The sequence below is a fragment of the Ornithorhynchus anatinus genome, chromosome 11, assembly GCF_004115215.2.
Source record: "Ornithorhynchus anatinus isolate Pmale09 chromosome 11, mOrnAna1.pri.v4, whole genome shotgun sequence".
NCBI classification, from domain to species: domain Eukaryota; kingdom Metazoa; phylum Chordata; class Mammalia; order Monotremata; family Ornithorhynchidae; genus Ornithorhynchus; species Ornithorhynchus anatinus.
In genome coordinates this window covers 56,307,494-56,332,667 of record NC_041738.1, presented here as the reverse complement: position 1 = coordinate 56,332,667, position 25,174 = coordinate 56,307,494, and the positions used below count along the sequence as shown (strand labels likewise).

Genomic DNA, 25,174 nt, shown 5'->3' with positions numbered 1-25,174 from the left:
GACAGAGGCGGTGGTGCTGTTGAGCGCTTACCGCTTTCTCTCTTAATGGCATCTACGTGCCAGGCGCGGCGCGAAGTGCTGGGGCAGAGAGAAGGTGAGCATTTCTGACCCACGGTCCCTAGCCCGCACAGGGCTCGCAGTCTTACTTTTCGATGAGGGAAGTGAGGCCCGGAGAAGTTAAGTGACCGGGCCCGGGGTCACCCAGCAGACAAGGGGCGGGGCTGGGATCAGAACCCGGGGCCCGCGCTTTTCCCACGGGGCCACGCTGCCTGCTCTGGACCGAGCACCGTGCTGAGGACGGGGGTAGACGAGATGACGACGACCACGGGTTTGTAAGCGGGTATCGTGTCTACCGCCTCCCTCCGTTCACCGGTATTTATTGAGCGCTTACTACGGTGCACAGCACCGTACTAAGCGCTCGGAACGGACCCATCGCTAACAGACAGAGACAGTCCCCGTCCTCTGACGGGCTCACGGTCCAGTCGGGGGAGACGGACAGACGAGAACGATGGCGACGAACAGACTCCACCGTATTGTACTTTCCTAGGTTTAGCGCAATCTCGGCGAACACAGCCGACGGACTGCCGGAAAGCGTGGGGCCTAGAGGAGAGAGCGTGTTCCCGCGAGTCGGGGGACCTGGGTTCCGATCCCACCGCCTGCTCGCTGCACGGGCCCGGAAGTCAAAGGCCACGGGTTCCAATCCCTGCTCGGCCACTCACTCGGCTGCCGGGCGACCTCGGGCGAGTCGCTTCTCTGGGCCCCGGTTGCCTCGGCTGGAAAATGGGGATTTGAGACGGTGAGCCCCGCGGTGGGACAGGGAGCGTGGCCATCCCAATTCGCCCGTATCCACCCCGGTGCTCGGAGCGGCGTCGGCGCACAGTGAGCGTTTAAGAACGCCGTCATCGTCGTCGTCGTCGTCATTATTCTCCGAACTCCGGTTGCCTCGTCTGTAAAACGAGGATTCGCTACCCGCGCTCCCTCCTACCCTGACGGTGAGCCCCAGGTGGAACGAGGCCCATCTCTAACCTGATCATCTTGAATTTACACCGCGGCCAAGTACGGTGCGTGTCAGAGCGGGGGCGTTTAACAAATACCAGAGCGGCACTTACTTTTTATGGCATTCGTTTTATTTTCCGGTATCGGATATCTTCTGAAGTATTTATAAAATAAAAAATGCCTCACGGTATTTCTACGGTATCCGTGAAGCGCCCGCTGTACGCCGGGCACTGTTCTCAGCGCCGGGGAGGAGACGAGGTAATCGGACGTGGCGCCCTCCGTGCCCCGCGTGGGGCCTCACAGTCTCCATCCCCATCTTCCAGACGAGGGAACCGAGGCCCGGAGAAGTGAAGCGACTTGCCCGGGGGCACACAGCCAACAAGCGGGGGAGCCGGGCTTTCGGACCCCCCCCCCCCCAGGCCCGTGCTCCATCCACTGGGCGACGCTGCTCCCCCAGGGCCGTCGGCACCCAGGACGGAGGGACGGGTCGCTTACCTTCGTGGACTCCTTCGGTCAGGAACGTGCCGTAGAACAGCCGCACCATCGGGTTCTCAGATCTACTCCTCGGGCTGCCGCTCGCCGGAAGGGAGACGGGTTGGGAGACGAAAGGGAGGACGACCCGGCGGGGGGGGGGGGGGGGGGGATGGACCCGCCTTTCCCGGCCAGGAGGAGTCCCGAAGGGGCCTAGTCTGCCTGGATTGCCCTAGCCCCCATCCCCAGGTCACCCGCGAGGTGCCGCTCTGCCCGTCGGAGAGGCGGCGCGGCTCAGCGGAAAGACCGTGGGAGTCGGAGGTCACGGGTTCGAATCCCTCCTCCGCCACTCGCCAACCGCGTGACGGTAGGCGAGTCACTTCACCCCTCCGTGCCTCGGTCCCCTCATCCGAAAAATGGGGAGTCACCGCGAGCCTCACGTGGGACGACCCCGCGTCTCCCCCGGGCGCTCAGAACGGCGCTCTGCGCAGAGCGAGCGCATGACAAATTCCAACATCGTCGGTCGGGTCGGACGTCTCCGTGGCCTGCTGGGGTCGGAGATCCGGTTGCAGGTCCGGGAACTGCCTCGCGTGCTATCGTCAGTATACTATTATATAACAATCTGCTATGTCACTCGTAGAGAATTATAGATCATTTTGTGATATCATAACGTATCATACCGTCACTTGTTCAGGGTGTCCCCAGAACCGTCCTACGCATCGGGTGGATACCAATTAATCAGGGCGAGCGCCGTTCTCGTCCCGCATGGGGCTCACGGTCCAAGTAGGAGAGAGAACGGGTATCCGACCCCCATGTTACACAGGAGGAAATGGAGGCCCAGAGAATAACGATCGCTACGGTATCGGCTGAGCGCTTAACTACGTGCGGAGCGCCGTTCTAAGCGCTAAGGTAGATACAGGGTAATCAGGCCGAGTGACCTGCCCGCAGGTCCCGGTCCCGCAGCGGGCCGGTGGCAGAACTGGGATGCGTTCTACCGGATACTAACACCGATAATCGTGATATCTGCTAAGTGTGCACCACGTGCCAGGCACTCCGTTAAGCACTGGGTTCACGGCTCACACGGTTCGCGGGCTTAATCCCCATTTTACGGACGAGGGCACCGAGGCGCAGAGAAGGGCGGTGGCTCGCCCGGCAAGGTCACGCGGCAGTCAAGTGAAGGAGCCGGCATTGGAACCCGGCTCCTTCTGACTCCCGGGCCCACGCGCCGCCCGACTACCGAACGGGGCTGGAGTGTCGTTCTGGCGTCCGGGGCTCGAGGCCGGCTGGGCTAGTCCCGCCCTCCGCGGTCCGCCCCCAGGCTCCTCTGAGAGGCGGTCCTGTCTGGGCGGCGGGGGGGGGGGGGCCGGGGCCCGGGGCCCGGACGCTCACCTGACGTTAACGGCCAACTGGAAGGCGTCCTCCAGCCGGTCCAGCAGCTTGTGCGTGAACTCGCTCACGTCTTGCTACGAGAGAGGCCGGAACAGGACCGCAGTTACGGCGGGGGCCTCCCCGGGGGGACCCAGGCCCTCCCCCGACCTCTACCCGACGGGAGACGGCCAAACTGAGTCCGCGAGAGGTCCATCCCAAGTAGGCCCGGTCTCCTCGGGGGGGGGGGGGGGGGGGGGGGCGGGTCCCGGGGAGAGGGAAGGATTTCGACCTGAATCACTTGTGGCGAGAGGCTCCTCCCCTCCACGAGAACGGGCTCCCGTCCCCGAGGTGAGCCGCCTGACCCCGTTTCCCCTCTGGGCCGGTAAACCCGGTTCGGGCTGGGCACGTCCCTACCGACTCCGTTAGACTGTACTCTCCAGGACGCTCAGTACAGCGCTCGGCACGCAGTAAGCGCTCGGTGAACAGCACTGCCTGATCCCCTCTGGCACCGGGACCGGCCACATTGGAAGGGCCTATTGATTTACCCATCTCTATAGTATTTAATTAATTCGACCCACCGTCAGACACTCCGTTACACGTCAGGCGCCGTCTTCGGCGCCGGAGGACACGTGAGATCATCAGGTTGGACACGGTCCCCGTCCCGCACGGGGCTCACGGTCTGAATCCCCGTTTTGCAGACGAGGGAACTGAGGCCCAGAGAAGGGAAGCGACTCGCCCCACGTAACGCAGCGGACGGGAGGCGGAGCCGGGTTTGATAACGCTGGCGTCTGTTAAGCGCTCACTATGTGCCGAGCACCGGTCTAAGCGCTGGGGTAGACACGGGGGAATCAGGTTGTCCCACGTTGGGGCTCACGGTCTTCATCCCCGTTTTACAGCCGAGGGAGCTGAGGCACCGAGAAGTGAAGCGACTCGCCCCACGCAACGCAGCGGACGGAGAGGCGGAGCTGGGTTTAGAACCCGGGTCCTCCGACTCCCTGGCCCACGCTACTTCCACGAGGCCACGCTGCTTGACCGGCTGGGGACGGGAGAGATCCTTTTTAAAAATCCAGGTCTCCCAGGGCACGAGGCTCCGCTGCTGGAGCGGCAGCTCCCCTTCAGGCCAGGCCCCGGCCCGGACAGAGCCAAGCGGACACGTTTCCCGCGTCGGGAGGAAAAAACTGGCCCCCGGGGAGGGGGCCTCAGAGTTCCACCCTTGAATCTAGAGGAACAGCTCGGCACGTCCCCCGAGCCTGGATACAAGGCCTTCTGGTCGGTCTCTTCCGGTTCGGGCTTTTTCGTTTGGCGGGGAGGGGGAGGGGGAAAGGGGGAGCAAGCGATCGAGAGCCTAGGAATCAGGCCTCGGGTTCTAATTCCGGCTCCGCCGCCCGTGAAGGCAAGTCACTTCTCCGTGCCTCGGTTCCCTCATCCGTAAAATGGGGATTAAGACCGTAAGTAAATAGACGGGGGCATCCGTTAGGCGCTTACTGTGTGCAAAGCACTGTCCTGAGCGCTGGGGGAATACAAGGTGATCAGGTTGTCCCACGGGGGGGCTCACAGTACTCTCCCAAACACTCAGTACAGGGCTTTGCACACAGTAAGTGCTCGATAAATACCGCTGAAGAAGAAGAAGATGGGGGCGGGGAGGGAGGGAGGGAGGGAGAGAGAGAGAGGGGGGGGCGGGGCCTCTTCGGGGCACCTGTTGTTCCTCAGCTGACCGGAAGGTTCCCTTCAACAGCTCCAGGGCCGCCGAGGGGTCCACAAATTTACGGTTTGATCCCATCATCAGCGCGAACAGATACTGAAGCTCCTGCATAAACACGATGTTTCTCTTCTCCTGCGGAGACACGCCGACACGATCTTGGGGGAGGGGGGGCGACTCAAGAAGATTCCGGCTGCGGGACCCAGAGCGTCCAAGGCCACCGAGGGGTGACGGGGAAGACCCTCCCCTCGGGCCCCCGGGGCAGCCGTCGAGGTCGACGGCCTTCGCCAACGGGACGGCGCCGATTCGGGCCGGCCCGAGGGGAGAGCGGACTCCGAGGGGACCGGCCGGCTGGCCCGCCGACTCGAAGCCAAGTCGCCCGGGAGGGCCGCGGCGCCGGATGCGTTGGGTTGCCGGTAGAAGGCAGCTCTCTCGGATGAGAACCGATTCCTCCCTTTCGAGAATTTCCAGGCCTCTGGCTCCGGTCCCTGGCTGGAGCGAGGGAGGGGACCCAGAAACAGAACAGGTGCCTCTGACTCTCCCCGGTTCTGCCCGAGGCCCCAATCCCTCTGAAACCTTCCGCGGTTGCCCTCCTCTCCTCTTCTCCCACTTCTCCCCTTCTGCGCTGCCCCGACTCGTCCCCTCTGTTCGTCCCCCATCCGAGCCCCACGGCACTCACGCACGTATCTGTAATTTAATTACGTGTATCGATATCTATCTCCCCGGCTCCGGCCGGGAAGCTCGTTGAGGGCGCGGGACGGGTCCGTCATCGTTATGCTGCGCTCTCCCGCACGCTCGGCACGGTGCTCTTCACGCGGTACGCGCTCGGTAAATATAACCGACCGACCAACACTAGTTGACGCTACGGGATTTAACCCCCCCCGAACCACAAACGGATCCCGAGACGCAAAAGTAGGGGAGGCTACGAGGGGGAGGGGGCGACACCAGGAAAGGTAACGGAGAAACCGACTAGGGTCAAGGCAGCCCCAGCGGTTCCCCCGGCTCCGGAGGTTCCCAGCCCCGACTCACCGCGTGGCTCCGGCAATTTTCCTTTAAATTCGGCGGGAGGCTGTAGCCGAGCACGAGCCTTCGAAACTCGGGCAGTTGGAAGAGAGACTGAAAGGAAAACGGGGGCGGGTTCACTGACTTCTCAAAACCCCCATCACTGGCCGAAGGAAGAGCGGCCCAGCGGAAAGGGGGAGCGTCTGACCGTCGGGCAACGGGGCTTCGAGCGGCCCGGCCCTTCCTTCCCGAGGAACCTGTCCGGGTTCGTCCGTCCCCTTCGACGCGCCGGGCCCGTCGCCCCATCCCCCCCCGGCCTCGCGGGGACGTCGGGAGGACCGACGAAATGATCTAAGTGAAAACCGGACAAGCGGCGTGGCCCGCCGGATAGAGCGTGGGCCCGGGAGTCGGGCGGACCTGGATTCTGATCCCGGGTCTGCCAACTCCTCGCTGCGTGACCTTGGGCGAGTCACTTCCCTTTCCTGTGCCTCGGTCACCTCATCCGCAAAAGGGGGATTCGACTCTACTCCTCCGTCCGTAGACCGGGAGCTCCGGACGGGACGGGGACGTCCAACCGGACGACCTCGCGTGGCGCTCGGCGCGACGCCTGGCACGTGATAACGAGCACCGCCAGGAAAAAAAGCGCTACGTGACGCGAGCGATCCTTGTCGTCATCAGCCGCGACTCTCCCTTCCGCTCTCTGCGGCCGGCTTGAGCCGCCCGGCGGAGTCTGGCCCGGGCAGCCGGCGGAAGCTCCCCGGGGCGAGGGGCGCAGCGCCCTACCTGAATGACCGCGCTGAACCAGCAGGTGTTGCCGACGTTCTTCAGCCCCACGGGCCAGCCGCTCACTCGCCTCCAGGTGTTGGGGTTGGGGTCCTCCCCCCAGACCTCGCAGCGTTTCCTCTTGGGGCGCTTGCTCTCGGCCGCCGCCCCTTGAACCCTGCTTCGGGTCAACCCCAAACGCGGCCGCGGGTCAAGCTCGGTAAAAATCCCCTCCCCGCCCCGGCGATTTACGGGGGGGCTTCTCAAGACGGCAAACCCCCCGTCTCCTAACTCGACCGGGCCACCTCCGGCTCCGCGGGCCCGGAGACGCGGGCCTTCGGCAGCGGCTCGGGACAACCCTGTCCACAGACGGCCACGGGGACGGTCCGCGCCCTCGGAGGAGGGGTCAGAGACCGACTGAGGCGGGGGTGAACCTCTCCCGCCTCCGCCTCCGGCCGCCCCCGACTCCAAACCGGGAGGCTCCGCCCAGTCAGTGCCGAAGCGGCGCGGCGGGGCGGGTGATGTCAGTCGGTCAGTCAATCGTACCCGAGCGCTCGCCGTGCGCGGAGTACCACGCTAAGCTTTCGGGAGAGTACGACACGACCGTAAACCGACGGACCCCCGGCCCACAGCGGGCTTACGGTCTAGGAGGGGAGCAGGACGTAAAATAAACACAGATCGAAGCAGACCCGGGTAAGCCCGTCTCACCTGCGGAGGGACTCTCCTACCCGGCCCTGCGCGATGTCACGGGGCCCGTGGCCAACCTGATTTGCCTGTGACTACCCCAGCGCTCCGCACGGTGGCCGGCACGTGGGAAGCGCTAAACGGATACCGTTAAAGAAAAAAAGACGTAGTAAAATCAATCAAATGACCTGTCGAGATCTCTCTGGTCCGCTGGAATTTTCGGGGACTCCAGCAGACTCAGAGCAATGGCTGCCTGGAGGTCATCTTTGTTGTCGTGAGTCAGGTCGATCACTTCTGCAAAAGGAACGGAGAACGGCAACGAGAACGTCCGTTCCCCCTCATCAGTCCGGGGAGAGAATCCTGCCGGGACAACGGCTCCTTCACCTCGCCGTCTACTCTCCTACCGCCCGCACACTTCTCGCCTCTGAGGCCAACCTGGTCACCTCGAGTTCCCGGACCTCGCCGCCGACCTCTTGCCCGCATCCTGCCTCGGGCCCGGAGTGGCCTCCCTCCTCAAATCCGACGGACGGTTATTCTCCCCCGCGACGGAGCCTTATTGAAGGCACACCTCCTCCGAAGAGGCTGCCCCCGCCTACGCCTTCGCTCCTCTCTTCCCGTTCCCTTCCGTGTCACCCCGATTCCCTCCTCCGGGCCCACGGCACTCTGGTGCCTCTCTGTGATTTCCTTATTTATATTGACGCCCGTCTCCCTCTCTAGGCTGTAAGCTCGCTGTGGGCAGGGAACCAGTCCGCTGTATCGTGCCGCGCTCTCCCGAGCGCTCGGTGCGGCGCCCTAAACGCCGTAAGCGCTCGATAATTACGACTGATGGGAATCCCAGATCTTCCCCGGCTGCAGCTGCGACCGCCGGGGCTTCCGGCGGGCCGGAACATCAGGCCAACCGGTGCCTCGATCGTTCGTATTTGCTCAGCGCTCACCGTGCGCAGGGCGCTACGCCCAGCACATATAAGAGAGTTGGCAGACACATTCCCTGCCCACGAGGAGCTTTCGGCTCACCAAGCCGTTGAAATGCAATGGCCCCTCCTTCCCGGGAGCTAAAAATCTTCCTCGCCGCTTAGGGAAAGGCTCGCCGACAGGTCTGGAGCATCGGCGTGCCTCTACGGCGGGGGGACCGGGGGGGGGGGGGAAGGGACCGCAGCGCCTCGTGGGGCCCGCATTTCCTGAAGAAATCCAACTTTTTTTTTTCTTTTTTAACGCTACTTGTCGAGCGCTTACTGTGCGCCAGGCGCTTTGCCCAGCCCTGGGACAGAGACAAGCTCACCAGGTCGGATACGGTCCCCGCCCCACGTTGGGCTCCGGTCTCAATCCCCGCTTGACAGACGAGGGAACTGAGGCCCAGAGGAGCCAAGCGACTCGTCCAAGGTCACAGAGCAGACAAGCGGAGGAGTTAATAATAATAATAACAATAACGTCGGTATTCCTTAAGCGCTCACCAGGTGCCGAGTAATAACAACAACACTGGCATCTGTTAAGCGCTTACTACGTGCGGAGCGCCGTTCTGAGCGCTGGGGGAGACGCGGGGCGATCGGGTCGTCCCTCGTGAGGCTCACAGTTAATCCCCATTTGACAGATGAGGTCACTGAGGCCCAGGGAAGCGAAGTGACTCGCCCACAGTCGCCCAGCTGACGAGCGGCAGAGCCGGGAGTCGAACCCTCGAAGCACTGGGGTAGATACAGGGTAATCAGGCTGTTCCACACGGGGCTTCACCGTCTCAGTCCCCATCTGACAGATGAGGTGACCGAGGCACCGCCAAGCGAAGTGACTCGCCCGAAGTCCCACAGCCGACAAGGTGGCGGAGCCGGGATCGGGACCCACGACCTCCGATCCCTAAACCCGGGCTCTTTCCGCTGAGCCACGCCGGAGTCGGAATCAAAAGCCGGGTCCTCTGCCCTCCGGGGCCGTGCTCCGGCCGACTGGCCGGGCCGCTTCTCAATCATATTTTCTGAGTGGTTACCGTGAGCGGAGCGCTGTACTGAGCGACCGGGAGAATGCAACACCGGAGAGTTGACGGATACATCCCTGCCCGCCGGGAGCTTACGGTCTGGAGGGATCCCAAAACCCGGAAAAGGACTCGCGGAGGAGGAACCAACCGAAGAGCAAGGAGTTGAGAAGCAGCGTGGCTCAGTGGATGAGAGCCCGGGCTTTGGAGTCAGAGGTCATGGGTTGGAACCCCGGCTCGGCCGCTTGGCAGCCGGGTGACTTTGGGCGAGTCACTTCACTTCTCGGCGCCTCAGTGACCTCATCTGTAAAATGGGGAGGAAGACGGGGAGCCCCGCGTGGGCCGACCCGATTCCCCTGTGTCTACCCCAGCGGTCGGAACGGTGCTCGGCGCATAGCGAGCGCTCAACGGATACCAACGTTGTTATCATTATTAGTTTCGACGACAGGCAGATGAGGGCGTGGGGAGCGTCCTCCGAATAAACCCCTCGTGGCCACCGAGACAGCGGCTTCCCGGCTGCCTCTCGCCCCGCGAGCCGAACTGAGCGCCCCGCCTCCGCGCCCGGTCCCCCGGCACTCCGGGGCGGCGATTCCCGCGCGGCTCCTGAGGCGGCTGCCGGGCCGAACCCAGACGCGGCGTGGCCCAGTGGTGACAGCACGGGCCTGGGAGTCGGAGGGATCCGGGTTCCGATCCCGGCTCCGCCACCCGTCCGCCGTGTGATCTCGGGCAAGCTTCTCCGTGCCTCGGTTACTTGGTCGGTAAAACGGGGATTACGACCGTGAGCCCTGTGTGGGACGAGGACTGTGTCCACCTCAATTACCTCGGATCTACCCCAGCAACCGGTACCGAGTAAGTGCTTAAATATCGCCATCATCATCACATTATTATTATTACAGAGCACGGGCCTGGGAGTCGGAGGGATCCGGGTTCCGACCCCGGCCCCGCCACTTGTCTGCTGTGTGACCTCGGGCGAGTCACTTCACTTCTCTCTGCCTCGGTTACCTCATCTGTAAAACGGGGATGAAGACCGTGGGACGGGGACTGTGTCCAACCTGATTAACTCGTCTCTACCCCGGCGCTTAGTACAGTGCTCGGCACACGGTGGATGCCTAATACCACCAGAAAAACCCCCACGCCACCGTAGGTCTTTCAGCCACCCCGCCGCTGCGGCTCAGTGGAAAGAGCCCGGGCTTGGGAGTCAGAGGACATGGGTTCGGATCCCAGCTCTGCCACTTGGCGGCTGGGTGACTGTGACTTGCCCACTTCTCTGTGCCTCGGTCACCTCATCTGGAAAATGGGGATGAAGACCGTGAGCCTCACGTGGGACAACCTGATGACCCTGTATCCACCCCGGCGCTTAGAACGGTGCTCCGCCCGTAGCGAGTGCTTAACAAATACCAACGTTATTATCGCGTTACTGGAGCAGAGCAAACGGAGGGCGGGGGCGGGGGTCCTCAGCGGGGAGGACTTGGGTCTTCTCGGACCTCACGACGCGCGGGTGCCGGAATCTGTGGATGCTTCTTCCCCTCGGGGAGGCCAGGTTGCCGAGCGGAGTTGCCCCGGCCCCCGCCCCCCACTCCCCGTCGCGGCCAGGCCGGACGCGCCCGGCGGTGCCCACTTACTGGCCGAGCTTTCTTGGCTGGCAGCACTTCCCTCGCTCTCCGAAGGTTCGGCGGCAGCATCCCGGCTGGGCTCTCGCACCCGCTCGTCGGTGAGGAGGCTGACGGCCTGGGTTATGTCACCGTCGCTGGCCTGAGAGGGAAGAAAGGCACCTCGGCTGGGCGCGTCCCGTCCCGCGGGATCCGCCCGATCACTCGCCGGGACTCGGCGAGCACCTACCGCAGGCAGGGCACTGTGCTGAGCGCCGGGGAGAGGACAGCAGGGTCCGCAGACCCGATCCCCGCCCTCGACGGACTTGCAATCTATGTGAGGGACGGACCCTAAGATACATCACGGCTGGGAGGAAGAAGGAAGAGCGGAAACGTACGGGAGCAAGTGCTTAAGAAACAGGACCCGTAAGATACGTACGTAAGCTCTTCAGGCGATCTGCTGTACTCTCTCAGATGCTTAGTAGAGTGCTCCGCACATAGCATGAGCTCAATGAATACCACCGACTGATTCATTAAGAGTGTTCCAGGGCTCAGGTGGTGTGGAAGTCCCGAATTGCCAGCGGTTGGGGAAATGGTTTGGGGAATTTAGAAATTACCCGGAGAAGCCCTCCTACAGGAGAAGTGAATGAAGAGAGAGGCCCCGGTCCCCAAATCCCTCATTCCCAGATGAGATTCCGGGAGTCCTTTCGATCGGAGGGTCGGGAAGGGAGGAAAATGGAAGTGTTCGGAGGAAACAGGGAATCAGCTTGGGCTGGTGGAAAGGTCACGGGCCTGGAAGTCAGAGGACCTGGGTTTTAATCCCAGCTCTGGCTCCTGTCTCTTGCATGATGCTGGGCAAATCACTTAACTTCTCTCTGCCTCAGTTTCCTCGGATGAAGAATGGGGATTCAATACCCGTTCTCCCAGCACGACCTAGCGGAGAGAGCACGGGTCTGGGAGTCGGCGGACCTGGGCTCCAATCCCAGCTCTACCACTTGCTGGCTGCGTGACCTTGGGCGGGTCACCTCGTTTTTCTGCGGCTCAGTTACCTCATCTATAAAACGGGGATTAAAACCGTGAGCCCCAAGTGGGATGCGGACTGTGTCCGACCCGATGATCTTGCATCCGCCCCAGTACTCGGTACGGCGCCTGGCTCATTGTGAGCACCTACCAAAGACCAAAATTATCATCATCATCATCACTCAGACCGTGAACCTCCATGTGGGACATGGACTGCATCCAACTTGATTAGCTTGTCTCGACGCCGGCGCTCAGTACGGCGCCTGGCACGAAGCAAGCGCCTCGTTCACTCACTCGATCCTATTTATTGAACGCTTACTGGGTGCAGAGCGCCATACTAAGCGCTCGGAAAGTACAGTTCGGCAATAGAGAGAGACAATCCCTGCCCGCAGCGGGCTTCCAGTTTAGGAGGGGGGAGACAGACATCAAAACAAGTAAACGGGCGTCAATATAAATAGAATTATAGATATATACCTATACGCAGAAGTGCTATGGGGTGGGGAGAGGAGGGAAGGGCAAAGGGAGGGAGTCGGGGTGACGCGGAAGGGAGGGGGAACTGAGGAAAAGGGGGCTTAGTCCGAGAAGGCCTCTTGGAGGAGGTGCGCCTTCGGTAGGACTTGGAAGGGGGGGAAGAGTGACGAAGAAGGAAAAGAAGAGCGGCTCGGTAACCACCTCTGACAGGAGGGCCACACACCAACCTTCAAGGCCTCGTGGAGAAAGGAAGGGTCCTGGATGCCAGTGATCTCCTTCAGCTGCCTTAACAGCTTCTGGCAGCTCTGTGGAGATCCAACGGGAAGCCCAGGTGAGAAAGACAACTGGCCAGAATCCCCCTCAGACACTCCAGGGAACCAGGCGCCTCCCATTTCAATCGGAGGTCAGTCAGTTGTATTCGTTCAGCGCTTACCCTGTGCAGAGTGCTGTTCTGAGCGCTTGGGAGAGGACGATATAACAGGGAACAGGCACATTCCCTGCCCACGACGAGCTTACAGCCTAGAGGGACTACCGGGGTGGGGTGCTGCTGGGGTAGATGCACCCCAAAACTCTGGGCTTACCATTCCACAGAGCCCACTTGGGTAGGGGGAGGACAATTCCCGGGGAGAGGGAACAGGCCTTGGGACAATTCATCAGGCCTCCCAAGCTCCCTCTCTGAGCCCAGAGGAGGTCGTAAAGTCTCCGAGTTACCCTTCGGTGAGCTCCCCGAGGTCGTCTTTTTGGTACCCTCGTTGTCGTCGTCCGCGGGGAACGTACCTACCGACTCGGTCTCATTGTATTCTCTCCAGCGCTTAACACAGTGCTCTGCCCAGAGTAAGCGTTCGCTAAATCCCACTGACTGACTGATTAGGGATCTTGTTTCCCGCTGCTACTGTCCCGAACTCTCCCGAACGCTCAGTACAGTGCTCCGCCCACAGTAAGCGTTGAGTAAATACCACCGGTTGACCGGTGAGGGATCGTGTCTACCGGCGTTCTTGCACTGCACTCTCCCACCTGCTTCGTCCGTGCTCTGCCCCCAGTGAACGCTCAACAGATGCCGCTGACGGAGAAGGGCGGCGCAAGGGACATACAAGGAGTCCCAGGAATTCGCATGGGGGAAAAGGGCGGCTATTTTAGGTCCGGCCGGGCACACCACTCGCGTGTGTCACTTAACGCTCACGATAAATTTCCGGACACCCAGCGAATGGAGGAGATAACCAAGGCCCAGTGAAAACTGTAGCTCTGACTTGCCGGGAGTGCGAAAGCGAAGGCGGCAGAGGGATTTTCTTGGACTCCCCGAGAAAATACGCATCAGTTGAAAACTCTGGCTCTGGATCGCTTCTGTAAAGTCTTAAACACAGCCGTGGTAATTCCACGGCATGTTCCGGGTCCCCGATACCTCAAGGGATGTCACGCCTCTGAGTATGCCGGTGGTTTTTCAGGAAGAGAAAGAAGCCTAGCCCAGTCGATTTACGAGGACAGTTCAGGAACACATCCCCTAAGCGCATCCTAGAATTCCTAGACTAAATTCCTAAATTCCTAAATCAACCCCATTTACTGAGCGTTTACGAGGTGCGTGACACTGTACTGAGCACTTGGGAGAGTACAACAGTGTAACAGAGTTGGTAGTCATAATAATAATGTTAACAATGTTGGTATCTGTTAAGCGCTCACTACGGGCAGAGCACCGTTCTAAGCGCTGGGGGAGATACAGGGTCATCAGGTCGTCCCACGGGAGGCTCACGGTTAATCCCCATTTTACAGATGGGGTAACTGAGGCACAGAGAAGTTAGACACGGTAGACCCACAACGGGCTTACAGTCTAGGGAGAGTCTAGACATCCAGAAGATGTCAGTTAATCGATCAACAGCATTTCCTGAGTGCTTAGTGTGCGGAGACCACTGTACTAAGTGCCTGAAGGAGCACAAGAATAATAACAATTATAATAACGTTGGTATTTGTTAAGCGCTTACTACGTGCAGAGCACCGTTCTAAGCGCTGGGAGAGATACAGGGTAATCAGGTTGTCCCACGTGAGGCTCACGGTCTTAATCTCCATTTTCCAGATGAGGCCCAGAGAAGTGAAGTGACTCGCCCTCAGTCACACAGCTGACAAGCGGCAGGGTCGGGATCCGAACCCACGATCTCTGACTCTCAAGCCCGGGCTCTTTCCACTGAGCCACGCCGAGCTGGGAGATAGGATCCCTCCCCTCGAGGAGCTGACAATCTGTTGGGCAGCGGTGACGGTTCGCCACTGGATAGAGAGCCCCAAGATTCAAATCTTCATCCTACGTCGACCGATCCTCGCAAAGCCACAGATTCTTGTAACCTGAGCCTGGATCGCCGAGGCCCAGGGCAGTGAAGTGACGTGCCCAAGGTCACCCAGCAGACAAGCGGCGGGGCGAGGAGCAGAACCCAGCTCCTTCTGGGGAAGCAGCACGGCCTAGCGGAGAGGGCACGGGCCCGGACGTCTCGGCCACCTGTCCGCTGCGTGGCTTCGGCCAAGTCACTTCACTTCTCTTTGCCTCAGTTACCTCATCTGGCAAATGGGGATCGAGAGTGGGAGCCCTGCGTGGGACGGAGACTGTGTCCAAACCAATTATCTTGTGTCTACCCCAGCGCTTGGCACGCGGTAAGCACTTAAACACCACTAGTATTATTATTATTCTGACTCCCGGCCCGGGCCCTGTTCTCTATGCCACAGGGAAATGGCGGCCCTTGCTCGAGGAAGGGTAGAGGTGAGCCAAATTCTCCCAATCTAAGACGTAGAGACGGAAGGATGGCTGGTGATCCCCGGGAGCTCTCCTAATCCTCTTCCTGCCCGGGCAGGGAAAAAAGCAGCCGGGGGCCTTTCTGGCCTCACCCCTTCCAGGTTGGCTGGGGGCCACCAGCCTAACCGGTTCTGAGGCGGAGAACTCAGCCGCTAAGTGAGAGCTTGGCCCAAGACGGCCCCCTCCCCCGGCCCCCGGAAACGGGAGGCTGGGGCCGTCGACACCTCCGAGGACGGTTACGCTCTCTCGCCTAGCCTCTACTGACGCTCGACAGAGAGCAAGCTTTCCAAACCGCACAGGGAGGCTCTTCCCGAATCAGTTCAACTACCGCGCTGGAAGTCATTCATTCATTCATTCATTCGACAGTATGCATTGAGCGCTCACTACGTGCAGAGCACCGTACTAAGCGGTTGGAACGGACAAGCCGGCAGCAGATAGAGACGGTCCCTGCCGTCCGACGGGCTCACGGTCTGATCGGGGGAGACGGGCAGACGATACCCCATTAAGGGGAAAACCTGTCCCTCGGGGGCCGAGCGTCCCGCCTGGCTCTGCCCCGAGCTCGCTCTGGCCCCTCCTCAGCTTGCACAGAGGGGACCATCCCCATCCACCGTGGGCCAGTGGATAGAGGCCCGGCCCGCGAGTCGGTGCACCTGGATTCTAATCCCGGCTCTGCCACTTGTCTGCTCTGTGACCTTGGGCGAGTCGCCTAACTGCTCCGAGCCTCAGTTTCCTCATCTGAAAATGGGGATTAAGACGGGAAGCCCCACGCGGGACACGGACCGGGTCCGACCCGATCAGCCCGTATCCGCCCTAGAGCTTGGTACGGTCCCTCTAGACTGTAAACCTGCCGTGGGCGGGGAACGTCCGACGGACGATGATTCTCCCCCGCTTCGAAGCCTTACCGAAAGCACATCTCCTCCAAGAGGCCTTCCCGGACGAAGCTCTCCTTTCCTCTTCTCCCACTCCCTTCCGCATCACTCTGACTTGCTCCTTTTATTCATCCCCCTCCCAGCCCCACAGCACTTTACATCCATATCTGTAATTTATATTAACGTCTGTCTCCCCTTCTAGACTGTAAGCTCTGTTTACTCTTATACCGTACTCTCCCAGGTGCTTAGTCCCAGTGCTCTGCGCACAGTAAGAGCTCGGTAGATAAGACTGAATGAAACAGGTCTACCAACTCTGTTGTACTGTACTGTCCCAAGCGCTTAGTACAGTGCTCTGCACGTTATAAGAGCTCGATAAATACGACCGATTGACACACAGTGAGTGCTTAACAGATACCGTAAAATAAAAATCCCAAACTGGGCTGAGCACTAACTTAAAACTGCTAGAAGGAAAGAGGGCCCGAGAGGTGATTTTCACCACGTACACCTGGCTCAGCATATTCATTCATTCAGTAGTATTTATTGAGCGCTTACTATGTGCAGAGCACTGTACTAAGCGCTCGGAATGAACAAGTCGGCAACAGATGGAGTCCCTGCCGTTCCGTTACACTCACAGAGAGCTCTAATGTCTAATGTTGGTATTTGTTAAGCGCTCACTATGGGCAGAGCACCGTTCTAAGCGCCGGGGTAGATACGGGGTCATCGGGTTGTCCCACGTGAGGCTCACGGTTAATCCCCATTTTACAGATGAGGTCACCGAGGCACAGAGAAGTGACTTGCCCACGGTCAAGGGGCAGAGCCGGGATTCGAACCCACGTCCTCGGACTCCCAAGCCCGGGCTCTTTCCACTGAGCCGCGCTGCCGGGGCAGATAGCACTCTGCTAGAGAAAGAGGATTTTACATGCCATTATTTAAATCAACCTGACGACCCGATTGCCTCGTATCTACCCCTAGCGCTTTGAACAGTGCTTGGCACATAGTAAGCGCTTAACAAATACCATCATCATCATTATCGTGCCCAAAGGGGAATTAAGAGATGCGATCCCTGTCCCTCAGGGGGAGAGGCTCCTGGCGAGAGACACGGAATCAATGAATAGTATTTACTGGGCATTTAATGTCTGCGGAGCATTGTACTGAGTGCTTGGGAAAGTAGGCTATATCTAATCTATCCTTAATATATATATATATAGGGATAGATATATGATCTATCCCTAATCAGCGTTCCTGTTTTCCCGTGAAAACAGAGGGAGGGCTCGAGCTGTGGGAAAGGGGAGTCAGCCCCCCCACCCCCCATCCGCCAGCCCATCACCGCTCCGGGCTCCACTTCAGTATCTGTGGGCAAGTCACTTCACTTCTCTGGGCCTCAGTTCCCTCATCTGTAAAATGGGGATTAAGACCGTGAGCCCCACGTGGGACAACCCGATTCCCCTGTGTCTACCCCAGCGCTTAGAACGGTGCTCTGCACCTAGTAAGCGCTTAACACACACCAACATTAGTATTATTATTACCCATTTGCTCCTCTCCGTCCCTGCCTCTCACCCACTCTCCCTCGGGGTTTTACACTGTGACATCCACGCTCTCGTCTCTCTTTTGACACCCGTTTATTTCTCTTCGGCGCAAATATTTAGAAACAGGCGGTCCATATGGAAAGCTTCCCGCTGGTGTCATGCCAATTGTCAGCCCGTTTCCAACGCGTTGTTTAGCCTGACGCCATTGCAGCTGATGCCGTGGCATTCGAGTTGTGGGAGTCGACCGAGGGGGAAGGTTCCCGACTGAACAGACGGGGAGGGGGAGAAAAGAAATAAACAGTCAATGAGGGCTGGGGAAAAGGAAGAGGAAAGTCAACAGAACAGAAGAGGAGGGCGGCTAAGAAAGTCAATGATTAAAAAGGCGCTGGGAGTGGCAGGTTTTACAAAGCCCTGAAAATTACCACCGGCGCTACGCTCTGACCCGCTCTGAAATGGGTCGGTTGACCTCGTTATAACTGTTTCCGTGAGGCAGGTCTCTGTGGACCGGGCAGACTCCACGAGAAGCGGCTTGGCCTAGTGGTTAGAGTACGGGCCTGGGAGTCGGAAGGACCTGGCTTCTAATCCCGGCCCCGCCACTTGCCTGCCGCCGTGGGACCTCGGCCACGCCACTTCACTTCTCTGGGCCTCAGTTCCCTCATCCGTCAAATGGGGATTAAGACCGTGAGCCCCGTGTGGGACTGGGACCGTGTCCAACCCGGTCGTCTTGCATCTACCCCGGCGCTTAGCACAGCGCCTGGCGCTTAGCAAATATCACAATTATTGTTATCGTTATTATTATAAGTGGTTGAAGCGTGTGAGGAACCAGGCCCTCAAGGGACTGGCTCATCCACCTTGGGTTGGGGGCTCATATGAGGGGGCTTGATCCCTGCTGGGGGGGCATATCACCGGGCCATCCCACCCCTCCAGGTCCCCCTGGGCACCTATTCCGGAGTAATAATAGCATTTATTACGCGCTAACAGGGTGCAGAATACTGTTCTAAGTCCCGGGAAAGAGTACGTGGCCTGGCTTAGTAGAAAGAACACAGTCCTGGGAGACAGAAGTCGTGGATTCTAATCCCACCTTTCCACTTGTCAACTGTGTGACTTTGGGCATGTCACTTAACTTCTCTGTGCCTCAGTTACCTCATCTGTAAAATGGGGATTAAGACTGTGAGCTCCACGTGGGACAACCAGATTACCTTGTATCTACCCCTAGCACGTAGTAAGCGCTTAACAAATACCATCATCATTATTATTATTCCCAAATGGGAATTGAGATATACGATCCCTGTCCCTCAGGGGGAAAAGCTCCTGGCGAGAGACACTTAATCGAATAATAGTATTTAATGAGCATTTACTGTCTGCAGAGTATTGCATTGAGTGCTTGGGAAAGTATGATATAATAATAATGTTGGCATTAAGTGCTTCCTTTGTGCACAGCACTGCCCTAAGCGCTGGGGTAAATACAGGGTGATCAGGGTGTCCCACGTGAGGCTCACAGTTAACCCCCATTTTACAGATGAGGTAACTGAGGCCCAGAGAAGTGAAGTGACTCGCCCACAGTCACACAGCTGACAAGTGGCAGAGCCGGGAGTCGAACCCACGACCTCTGACTCCGAAGCCCAGGCTCTTTCCGCTGAGCCGCGCTGGTAGACATAATCCCTGCCCACGAGGAGCTTCTCCTTCAAAAGGCCTTCCCTGACTAAGCCCTCCTTTCCTCGTCTCCCACTCCCTTCTGCGTCACCCCGACTTGCTCCCTTTATTCACCCCCCTCACCCCACGGCACTGTGTATGTATCTGTAAATCGATTTATTTGTATCAATAGCTATCTCCCCCTCTAGACCGTAAGCTCGTGGTGGGCAGGGAATGTTTCTGGGGACCGTTGTACTGTACTCTCCCAAGCGCTCAGTACAGTGCTGTATACAAAGTAAGCACTTGATAACTTACTGACTACAGGGGAAGGCAGATATTTATAAAACGACTTACAGATAGAAGAGAGAGCGGAGTATAAGGCCACGAAACCCACAGAAAGACAAAAATTGAAAATGGGAAGGGTGCTGCGGTTAGAGGATCAGAAGGCAAGAGTGCTGCCTTTTCTTTCCCGAGAACAGGACAGGGAGCAGAGTTTAGTTCCTTACCCAACGGCGTGTCATTTTTCAACAGCCCCTGTGACAAGTTAAGAAGCGAGGGGGAGGAGGGCGAGAGGGAAAGAGTCACCCCCAACTTCTCACCGGAGGGCGTCGCAACCTTTCGGGATCTCTCAGGGAATTCCAACCCCCACCCCCGACAACAAACATGGGGAATGAGTTGATCCGTGTCCACGTCCTCCCTCGGGCCTCAGCTCTCTCCCACTTCATACCCTACAGTCCACCACTCTCCCCACTTAACCAAACCCTCCTAAAATCACATCTCTTTCGTTCGATCATATTTAGTGAGCGCTTACCGCGTGCAGAGCACTGTACTCCTCCAAGAGGCCTTCCCTGACAAAGCTATTTTTACAATTATCGGTATCAATAGCAGTATTGATGGTATTTGTTAAGCGCTTGCTATATGCCAAGGACTGCTCTAAGCACTGGGTTGGCTATATTAATCGGGTTGGACACGGTCCCTGTCCCAGATGCGGCTCTAAGTCCTGATTCCCATTTTATAGGTGGGGGAACTGGGGCCCAAAGAAGCGAAGTCACTTGCCCGAGATCACGCTACAAATGGCAGAGCCGGGATTAGAACCCGGTCCTTCCGACTCCCAGGCCCGTACTCTTTCCACGCTCCGCCCTCCCCTCTGCTTCGACTATGAACTTGGCTGCGTACCCCTTAAGCACCTTGCTGCTCACCCCAGCCCCACGACAATTATCGAAATTCAATCGTATTTACTGAGCCCTTACGGTGCGCGGAGCACTGTACTAAGCGCTTTATATTCTAAAAATTATACTAAATATCCTTATACTCCATTTCTCCTATCCCCGATCTCTTTTAACGTCTGTCTTCCCCTGTAGATTATAAACTCCTGGTGGGCAGGGAGCGGGTCTACCACCTCTATTGTACTGCAGTCTCCCAAGTGCTTAGGACAGTGCTCTGCCCACAGTAAATGCTCAATAAATACCACTGATTGACTCATCTCTCTCCCGACTGGCAGATCATTAAGATGAAGGGAGTCTGCCAGATATCTTCACTCTTTAAACTTGCTTAAACCTGCCATTTTCAAATGTCGGAGGCCGGCATCATCATGCTACAAATATAAAACCTATAGGCGCAGTAGAGTCACGACCAACGGTCTCGGCTTTATCACCTGTCCGCATAAAGGAGATCATCGTGGAGGTTTGGCAGATGTCATCACTCCGCAACATGCCAGGGGTCAAGTGACTTTCTGCCTGCTCTGTGGTTCCTAAAGCCTCCCAAAATAACTTCGACAAACCAACCCCTGGACGTTAACCATCTGAGTGCTGGGTCTGTCGCACAAAGGCAGAAGCAACGTGGCCTAGTGTAAAGAGCCCGGACCAGGGGGTCGGAAGGACCCGGGTCCTGATCCCAGCGGTGCCACTTGCCTGCTGCGTGACCTCTGGTACGTCACTTCCCTTCCCTTTGCCTCAGTTCCCTCACCTGTAAAATGGGAATTAAGTCGGTGAGCCCCATGTGGGCCAGGGACCGTGTCCAATCTGATCTTGTATCTGCACCGGCGCTGAGTCCGGTGCCGGGTCCATAGTAAACGCTTAACGGTCACCATTAAAACCACCCCCCAAAACAGAAGCTACGGGTAGAAGGTTAAGACACTGACTTCTTCAAACGAGCCTGCTTCATCTCTCAAGGGAAATTCAGCTAATAGGCGAGGGACCACTTTGGCAAAAGGGAGGAGCCACAGACGTAATTGAAATTCATTCCCCTTTTCCCGTAACGTTTCAGAGTCACTGTGTTTTAGCCACTAATCTCAAAACCTCGTTAGTAGAACTGAACTCCGGGTCTAACCGGGGCAAAAGTTGCCCAACTTCCCGAAGTTTATTTCTAAGGTCTCCAAACCATGGCATTTCCAATTAGAAATACAAGGCTGGGACCACCACAAAAATCTTCGGGACTGCTTTCTAGAACCTAGAGGACCCAGAGCTGACTGAGAATGGTGAAAGACATAAGACAAATACAGTTCAACTGAGGCGCAGCAGGGCCTTGAGAAACACAATGGCCTAGAGGAAAGAGCATGGGCCTGGGAGTCACAGGACCTGGGTTCTAATCCAAGTGCTTGCTGTTTGACCTTGGACAAGTCAATTCGCTTCTCTCTACCTCAGTCTCCTCCACTGTAAAATGGGGATCAAATACCTGTTCTCCCTCCTACTTAAACTGTAACTACGCAGGACAGGGACTATTTCCCACCTAATTAACTTGTGCCTACCCTAGAGCTTAGAGTAGTGCTTGACACATAGTAAGGGCTTAACAAATACCGTAACCAAAAAAAAATCTTCTAAGAGTCTCTCTTTGTAGGAAAATACTACAAATTAAAGGAAAAAGGTCTCTTGAAGAAAAAGGTGTGTGGATGCAATACACTTGGAAGTTTGGACTTTTGGAAGATTTCCCTTCTTGGTTGGTTTCCTCAGTGCCAAAATCACACACCCAGAAAAACTCATTTTTCTTTAACAACTCCGGAGTGGGTCCAGAACAGCTCAGCCCTCACACTCCAGGTCCCTTACAAAGTTGAGGGCACGCTGCATTAGTAATAAGACCCTAAGATTGAAAGCAATTTCCCACTTTCCAGATAAAAGGCCCCTTTTCCCACGCGCACTGGCTACGGCATCTTGTGCCCGGGGCATCTTTCAAGGTGGCTAAATTCTTGCATTTGATGGGCTTTTGGTTTTCTCCCAAGCGCCCGATCCACAGTTCCGCCTCCTGGCCTGGGATGGAGAGCATTGTTTTCTACCTTTTTCACTGTTCTATTAATTACTGGATTACCCTCTTGCAGCGGCTCCTGCTCCGTCAGCCCTCCCTCCCCTCTATCTCAAATCAGATTGCTGAACTCTCCAGTTTGGAAATGAGAGAAGGTGTGAGGAGAGAGAGAGAGAAAGAAAACAACAGAAAGAGACAGTCAATCGGTCAATAGTATTTACTGGGAGCTTTCTGTTTGCAGAGCAAGGTACTCAATGCTTGGGCGAGTACACTATTACAATATAACTGACACATTTCCCGCCCACAAAGAGCTTACTACTACTACTACTAATAATAATAATAATAACTGTGGAATTTGTTAAGCATTTACTGTGTGCCAGGCACTGTATTCATTCAGTCGTATTTATTGAGCACTTACTGTGTGCGGAACACTGTATTAAGCGCTTGGGAGAGTTCAATACAATAATAAGCTGACACGTTCACATTTCCTACCCACAGTGAGCTTTCAGTCTATATGGGGGGAGACAAGCATTAATATAAATAAATCACAGGTGCGTACGTAAGTGCCGTGGGACTGGGAAGGGGGACGAACAACAGGAGCAAGTCAGGGCGATGCGGAGCGGAGTGGGAGAAGAGGAAAGGGGGGCTTTGTCAGGGAAGGCCTCTTGGAGGAGATGTGCCTTCGATAAGGTTTTGAAGCTAGGGAGCGTAAACTGGCCGGCAGATTTGAGGGAAGGCGTTCCAGGCCAGGGGCGCAGGACGGGGACGAGGGGTCAAGAGCGAGATAGATGAGACCGAGGCACGGTGAGAAGGTTAGCGTGAGAAGAGCGAAGTGTGGGGCCCGGGATGAAGTATGGGAGTGGCGAGGTAGGAGGGGACAAGGTGATTGAGGACCTTAAAGCCAGCGGTGAGGAGTCTGATGCAGAGGCGGAGGGGCAACCACTGGAGTTTCTTGAGAAGTGAGGAAACATGGTCCGCACATTTTTGTAGGAAAAGGATCTGGGCACAGGCGACGAATGGACTGGGGAACTAACCAGGTCGGACAAAGTCCCACAGAGACACAGAGAGAGACGGAGAGTGTGAGAGTCAGAGTGCGATACGGTGAGAGCAAGAATGAGAGAGACAGTGTAACAGAGGCAGTGTGACAGAGTGAGAGAAACAGAAAGTGTGACAGAGAGAGAAAGAGAAACAGAGAGGGTGAGAGAGTGAGAGGAAGAGAGACTCGGAGAGGATGAGAGAGAGGGTGAGAGGGAGAAAGAGACAGGGTGGGAGAGTGAACAAGACAGAGGGGGAGAGTGAAAGAGACAGGGTGAGAGAATGAACAAGGCAGAGGGTGAGAGTGAGAGAGACTGGATAGAGAAGGTGAGAGAGTGAAAGAGACAGAGAGCGTGAGAGTGAGAGACAGAGAGGGTGAGAGAGAGAGGAGAAAGGGAGAGAGAGGTGAGAGAGTAAAAGAGACAGGGTGAGAGAATGAAAGAGACAGAGGGCGAGAGACGAAGGGTGAGAGAGTGAAAGAGACAGAGGGTGAGAGAAAGAGAGGAGAGAGGAGAAAGGGAGAGAGAGGGTGAGAGTGAAAGAGACAGGGTGAGAGAATGAAAAAGACAGAGGGTTAGAGTGAGACAGAGGGTGAGAGAGTGAAAGAGACAGAGGGGGAGAGAATGAAAAAGACAGAGGGGGAGTGAGAGAAAGAGACAGAGAGAGTGAGAGAGGAGAAAGGGAGAGAGAGGGTGAGAGTGAAAGACAGGGTGAGAGAATGAAATAGGGGGTTAGAGTGAGAGAGACAGAGTGGGAGAAAAAGAGAGTGAAAGAGACAGAGGGTGAGAGTGAAAGGAAGAGAAAGAGAGAGAGAACGTAAATGAAAGAGGGAGAGGGTGAGAGAAAGACAGGAGAAAGGGAGAAGAGACAGAGAATGAGAAAGAAAGACAAACAATAATAACAACTGCGGTATTTGTTAAGTGCTTACTGTAGGCCGGGCAGCGTACTAAGCGTCGGAGCGGACGCAAGCAAACGGGGTTAGACACAGGCCCCGCTCCGCATGGGGCACATAAAGAGAAAGAGAGTGTGAGAAGGACGGAGACAGAGAGACGGAGAGGGTGTGAGAGTGTGTGCGAGTGTCTGTGTGCGTGTGTGCTTGAGAGTGTGTGTGTAAGAGTGTGTTTGTGTGTGAGTATATTTGTGTGTAAGAGTGTACTTGTGTGGGGGGGGGGTTTGTGTGAGTGTGTCTGTGTCTGGGAGTGTGTTTGTGTCTGAGTGTGTGAGTGAGAGTGAGTGTGTGTTTGTGTGGGAATGTGAGTGTGTGATAGTGTTTGTGTGGGAGAGTGTGTTTGTGTGCGTGAGTGTGTGAGTGAGAGTGTGAATGTGAGTGTGGGGGGGAGAGTGTGTTTTTGTGTGTGTTGGTGTGTGTGCTTGGGCACGGTGAGGTTGAGGCGGGGTGGGCGGGCCGCGCCGCGCGCCTACAACTTTGGCGGTTTGCGAAGTTTTCCCGCTCCGCCCTGGGCCGCCCCCCGCCGCCCCCCGGCCGGCCCGTCGGTCCCCCCCGGGACCCCCGCCCGCCCCAAACACACACACACACACACACACACACACAGGCGGCGGCCCCCGCAGCCCTTCCCGCCGCCGCCGCCGCCGGCCCCTCCCCCAGCCCCGCGGCGCCCCGCTCTCCCCGGACGCCCCCCTCCCGCCCTCAGACCCCCCCCCCCCCCCGGAGGCTCACCGAGGCCTGGCCGTCGTCCGCGCCGGCCGCTTCGTCCTGCTGCAGCTCCGCCGTCATGGCTGAGGCGGCCCCGCTCCCCCAAGGACACGGGCGGGCGGCGCGCGCGCCCCCGACCCTCCTCCGCTCCCTCAGCCCCGCCCCCGCGCGCGCGCCCGCCCCCCCCCACGCACGCGGGGCCGCGCACGCCGCGGCGGGCGGGAACGCCGAGGGCGTCGTGCGTGCGTGCGTGCGCGCGCCCGCCGGGGAGCAGCCCCGCCCCCCTCGCCGCACGTGACCGGGGGGGGGGGGGGGGAGGTGTGAGGGACGGCCCCAAGGAACCTCCTCCCCTCGCTTCCTTCCTCCTCCTCCTCCTCCTCCTCCTCCTCTTTCTTTTCTTTTTTAACGGTATTTGTTCATTGCTCCCTATGGGCC

The 25,174-nt window shown here is 57.8% G+C and overlaps 1 protein-coding gene across 10 annotated transcripts in view; it reads right to left on the bottom strand.

The window, feature by feature from the left end:
* Positions 1-24,880, bottom strand: part of USP28 (ubiquitin specific peptidase 28) — a 53,246-nt gene extending 28,366 nt beyond the window's left edge. For 2 of the 10 annotated variants that reach the window (XM_029074943.2, XM_029074951.2), the window contains exons 1-9: positions 24,764-24,879; positions 12,247-12,324; positions 10,562-10,691; positions 7,171-7,276; positions 6,320-6,479; positions 5,564-5,650; positions 4,532-4,669; positions 2,857-2,930; positions 1,492-1,565 (exon numbers count right to left, since the gene is read on the bottom strand). In XM_029074943.2, coding sequence (XP_028930776.1) covers positions 1,492-1,565; positions 2,857-2,930; positions 4,532-4,669; positions 5,564-5,650; positions 6,320-6,479; positions 7,171-7,276; positions 10,562-10,691; positions 12,247-12,324; positions 24,764-24,820 — 904 coding nt within the window. In that variant the 5' untranslated portion in view covers positions 24,821-24,879. Of the gene's footprint in view, positions 1-1,491; positions 1,566-2,856; positions 2,931-4,531; positions 4,670-5,563; positions 5,651-6,319; positions 6,480-7,170; positions 7,343-10,561; positions 10,692-12,246; positions 12,325-24,763 lie in introns of those variants that run through there. The other 8 variants (XM_029074944.2, XM_029074952.2, XM_029074946.2 and 5 more) reach the window with 7 other exon arrangements.
* Positions 24,881-25,174: the final 294 nt, after the last annotated feature.